Source organism: Peromyscus leucopus, chromosome 1 (assembly GCF_004664715.2).
Source record: "Peromyscus leucopus breed LL Stock chromosome 1, UCI_PerLeu_2.1, whole genome shotgun sequence".
NCBI lineage: Eukaryota > Metazoa > Chordata > Mammalia > Rodentia > Cricetidae > Peromyscus > Peromyscus leucopus.
In genome coordinates this window covers 5,838,184-5,842,652 of record NC_051063.1, presented here as the reverse complement: position 1 = coordinate 5,842,652, position 4,469 = coordinate 5,838,184, and the positions used below count along the sequence as shown (strand labels likewise).

At 42.1% G+C, this 4,469-nt stretch overlaps 1 protein-coding gene across 1 annotated transcript; it reads left to right on the top strand.

Annotated features, from left to right (window-relative positions):
* Positions 1-347: 347 nt before the first annotated feature.
* On the top strand, positions 348-1,482 carry LOC114703508 (olfactory receptor 10V1-like). The gene has a single exon (XM_028884351.2). The coding sequence runs from the start codon at positions 459-461 to the stop codon at positions 1,404-1,406; it is 948 nt and encodes a 315-aa protein (XP_028740184.1). The 5' UTR covers positions 348-458; the 3' UTR covers positions 1,407-1,482.
* The last annotated feature ends 2,987 nt before the right edge of the window (positions 1,483-4,469 follow it).

Here is a 4,469-nt window from a genome sequence, read left to right as displayed (position 1 = left end):
CTCATAAAAGGTACATCAGTTCAAACTTTTTAAAAAATGTATTTTGACATGGATAGCTCTTGAAAGATTATGTTTAATAAATTGAATAATTTCATGTGCATTGAGGTACCTAGAATAGGCAAATTCACAGAGACAGTGAAAAGCAGAGGTCACTAGGACTGTAGAGGACAATGGAGAGTTATTGTATAATCAGACTTTTGGGAGAAGGACAGGATAGACAGAGGTACAGTTATAAAATGAGAACGTACTTAATGTCCTATTCCAACAAAAGCTTTTGGTAGTCAACTGTTATTCTTTGATTAGAACAGTCATGGAAGTGAGCTGCTGAATGTAGGCTCAGTGTAAAACAGTTGAATTTGAGGTGAGAAGGGTGGGTGAGGGTGGAATTCTATACCCAGCAGGAGCATCAGGTCCTAACATCTGTTTATCCTCAAGGGTGTCACCTGTGTGCTAAGTACATGGAAGAAGGAAACCAGACTGGGATGGTCCTCTTCCACTTCCGCCCCTTCTCCAAACTCCCCGAGCTGCAGATGCTGATCTTTGTGGTCTTTCTCACGATGTACCTGGTCAGCATTGGAGGAAACATGTCCATCGTCATCACCATCTGGATCAATCGGTGTCTCCACACCCCTATGTACTTCTTCCTGGCCAACCTGGCCAGCCTGGAGATCTTCTATTCTTCTACCATAGCTCCCCTGACTCTGGCCAGCATCCTGTCCACAGAGAGAACTGTGGTCTCCCTGGCAGGCTGTGGTACCCAGATGTTCTTCTTCATCTTCCTGGGCAGTGCTGACTGTATTCTGCTGGCCATCATGGCCTATGACCGGTTTGTGGCCATCTGTCACCCTCTGCGCTACAGCCTCATCATGAGCTGGCACTTGTGTGTCCAGCTGGCCGTGGGGTCCCTGTTACTGGGTTTCATCTTGGCCATGCAGTTGACTGTGCTCATCTTTCGACTGCCTTTCTGTAGCAGTAAGGAAATCAGCCTGTTCTACTGTGATGTCCTCCCTGTCATGAGACTGGCGTGTGCAGACACCCATGTCCACGAGGCCACTCTGTTTGTGGTCAGTGTCATCGTCCTCACCATCCCTTTCCTCCTCATCACTCTGTCCTATGTCTTCATTGTAGATGCCATCCTGAAGATCCGCTCGGCTGAGGGAAGGCACAAAGCCTTCTCTACCTGTTCCTCCCACCTGACTGTGGTCCTCCTGCAGTATGGATGCACAAGTCTCATCTACCTATGTCCCAGCTCCAGTTACTCTCCTGAGAGGGGCCAAGTAGTATCTGTGGTTTATACATTCATCACCCCTATGCTGAATCCTTTGATCTACAGCATGAGGAACAGAGAACTCAAGGATGCTTTGAGGAAGGTGGTCATGAGGTTCCTCCTGCTCGAAAAACAATGAACACTCTGAATGATCCTTTCCAACACTGGGGAGTAAAGATGCTGAGTTGACTGTTGATGAGATGAGGAGGTGGGGTTTGCAGGCTACAGGTTTGATACAGTTAGATTTCCCAATCACATTACTGTTCAATAGTTGTATTTCTTTTCTCAGCTTCAGGTTAGTCATTCTTCAACATAGGGATGAAGAATTCCTGCAGAATCTAAGTGTTGAGGGCTATGAAGATTAGCAGACATGAGTGAAAAAACCTGTCACTTTTAAACTGAAACATAGAAGTGAACATAGTTGTCCTTTCCCAGCTGTCATATATAACATCTTCTCACCTTGCATGTTTCTCCAGATACAGGTCTTAGGTTGATGACAGTTTTCAACACTGAACATGGGAAAGGTCAAAACTACCAGCAAGACAAGCTTTACATCTGGAATATTCTGCCCTGACCTCTCTTATTCCCATTGCATAAAAACTGACTTTCTTTTTTTGAGTACTGTACTTACATCATTTCCATATGTTCCTCTGTCCACTCCAACTCCTCCCATATCCTGCCCAACTCCCTCTCAAATTCATGAACTATTCTTTAAATGCTGTTACATATATACAACCCCCCTGTGGGTTGTGACCCTTTGGGGGGTTGACAACCCTTTCACAGGGCTCGTCTAAGGCCATTGGAAAACACAGATTTACATTATGGTTCATAACAGTAGTAAAATTATAGTTATGAAGGAGCAACAAAAACAATTTTATGGTTGAGGATCATCACAACATGAGGAACTGTATTAAAGTGTCATAGTGTTAGGAAGGCTGAGAACCACTAATACACACACACACACACACACACACACACACACACATACATACACACAAACATATATACACACATATCTATACATCTATATCTATATCTATATACTGTCCAATGAGTTCATTTAATGTTGCTCATATGTTTTATTATATAGCCCTAGAGTAGGGATAGTAGAGGGAATGGGGATGTGTGTAATGGTGGATTTGGTGTAGAAAGCACATTTCTTCAGCAGAGAACTGGAAGGAAATAAGAATTGGAAATCTCCTCCTCCTCAGGCCTTTCCTTCCTTATCTAGAAAACTACAAGACATGTGCTGCAAAACTCCAGTTCTTTGAAAGAGTTCTACAGGACAGAAAAGAAAATCATGACTAGGATTCACATCTTATAGAACTGAAAATTTGTATTCTTTGTTTGAAAGATGAGAACAAAACGAAGCTGGTCATAGCAGTATATGCCTATAATTCCAGCATTAGGGAGGTAGAGGCAACAGAATCAAGAGTTAAAGATCATCTTTAGTGATGTGTTTATCTAATTTTTCTTTGTCAATAAAAAAATTGGGAATCAGATATTGAGGTAAGAACCTGAATGATCAGAGAAGTGGCAGAGAAGCCACAGTGACCTCCTATTTTTTTTTGTTCCTCCATCCAAAAGGCCTGAGATCCTCTCAGCACAGCCTTACTACTTCTTGTCTCCTCTCTATCCTCAGCCCTCCAAAACCTCCATGGTTAATTTTGGTTAGCTAGTGGATAGCTCTGCACTCTGACTCAAAGCAGAGTCAGAATGTGGTCAAAATATCACACACCTTAGCTACATAGCCGGTTATGGTTGGCTTGGGTTACCTAACACCCTATTTCCAGAAAAAATAAATAAGTAAAATGTATCTTTGGTTCAGCCCCTGCCACTTTTGGCTCCATATCCTACTGCAATATGCTACTAGGTACACACTGTCTGTGGGACATTAGGCTTCCAGACATTAGGTTGTTTAGGTGGAACAAATATTGTATGGTCAGACAATCGTGAACAGTACCATACTGACCAAAGTCAAACCTGCTTACCACAGGATTGCCCATAGCCCACAAATGCCAATGTGTTAGTTATGATATATATGAAGGATGTAACCTCCTTTTTTGGTATGTATATATACATTTACTTTGTGTGTGTGTGTGTGTGTTGTGTGTGTGCATAAATGGGCGTTTTCATGTGTGCAGGAGCACATTTGTAGGTGTCTTAGCTACTATTCTGTTACTGTGAAGAGACACCATGACCAAGGTAACTCCTTTAAAAGAAAGCATTTAATTGGGGTCTTGCTTACAGTTTCAGAGGATTAGTCCATTATCATGGCAGGAAGCAGACAGGCATGGCATTGGTGCAGTAACTGAGAGCTTTACATTTTGACCCATAGGTAGCAGGTGAGAGACAAACACTGGGCCTGGCTCTGCGCTTTTGAAACCTCAAAACCTCATTTGCACACTCAGAGATACCATAAATACACTAAACTGGGAGCCATAATCTATATGCAAAGGGCCTGTAGGGTAAAAAGAAAAAAAATATAATAAAATAAAATAAAAATAAAAGTAAGATAGATAGATAGATATATATAGATATAATATAGAGAGAGAGAGAGAGAGAGAGAGAGAGAGAGAGAGAAAGAGAGAGAGAGAGATGAGAGAGAGGGGAGAAGCGTTGGCATGACATTTTAAGACAAGGAACTTCCAAAGACGCCACTGAGTTCATCTACTGCTGGGCATGCAGCCTACCCTCAAGACTAGTTTTTTTCCCCAGCGAGACTCCTTTGGAGAAAATTAAACTTTCATTTGCAAGTTGTTTTGAAATAGGAAACTGGAAGGACACAAGAATTGGAAATCTCCCCCTCAGGCTTTTGCTGATCTGGAGAAAACTCTAAGACATATATTGCAAAACTAAGAAAGACATCAGGGATCAACACTCAGTTCATCTGTACACTATCATAGCATCTGTAAATAAAGGTAGCTGGGCTTCTTCCTTTCCAACCACTGCCCATCTGGTGCAGCCCATGCAAGCCCTGTGCACGTGCCCCAGTCTATGCCTTTAGATTTTGAGGACCGGGATGGTGATATTTCCAGCAGTTCTTTCATTATTCAGGATTGTTCTCGTAATCATGGATATTTTGTGTTTCCTTAATAAAGCTGAAAATTGTCCTTTCAATATCTGTGAAGAATTGTGTTGGAATTTTGATGGGGATTGCATTGAATCTGTAGATTGTTTCTGGCAGGATGGCCATTTTTAC

Coding starts and splice junctions, on each gene's coding strand:
- LOC114703508 (XM_028884351.2), top strand. CDS start 459: ATGGAAGAAGGAAACCAGACTGGGATGGTCCTCTTCCACTTCCGCCCC.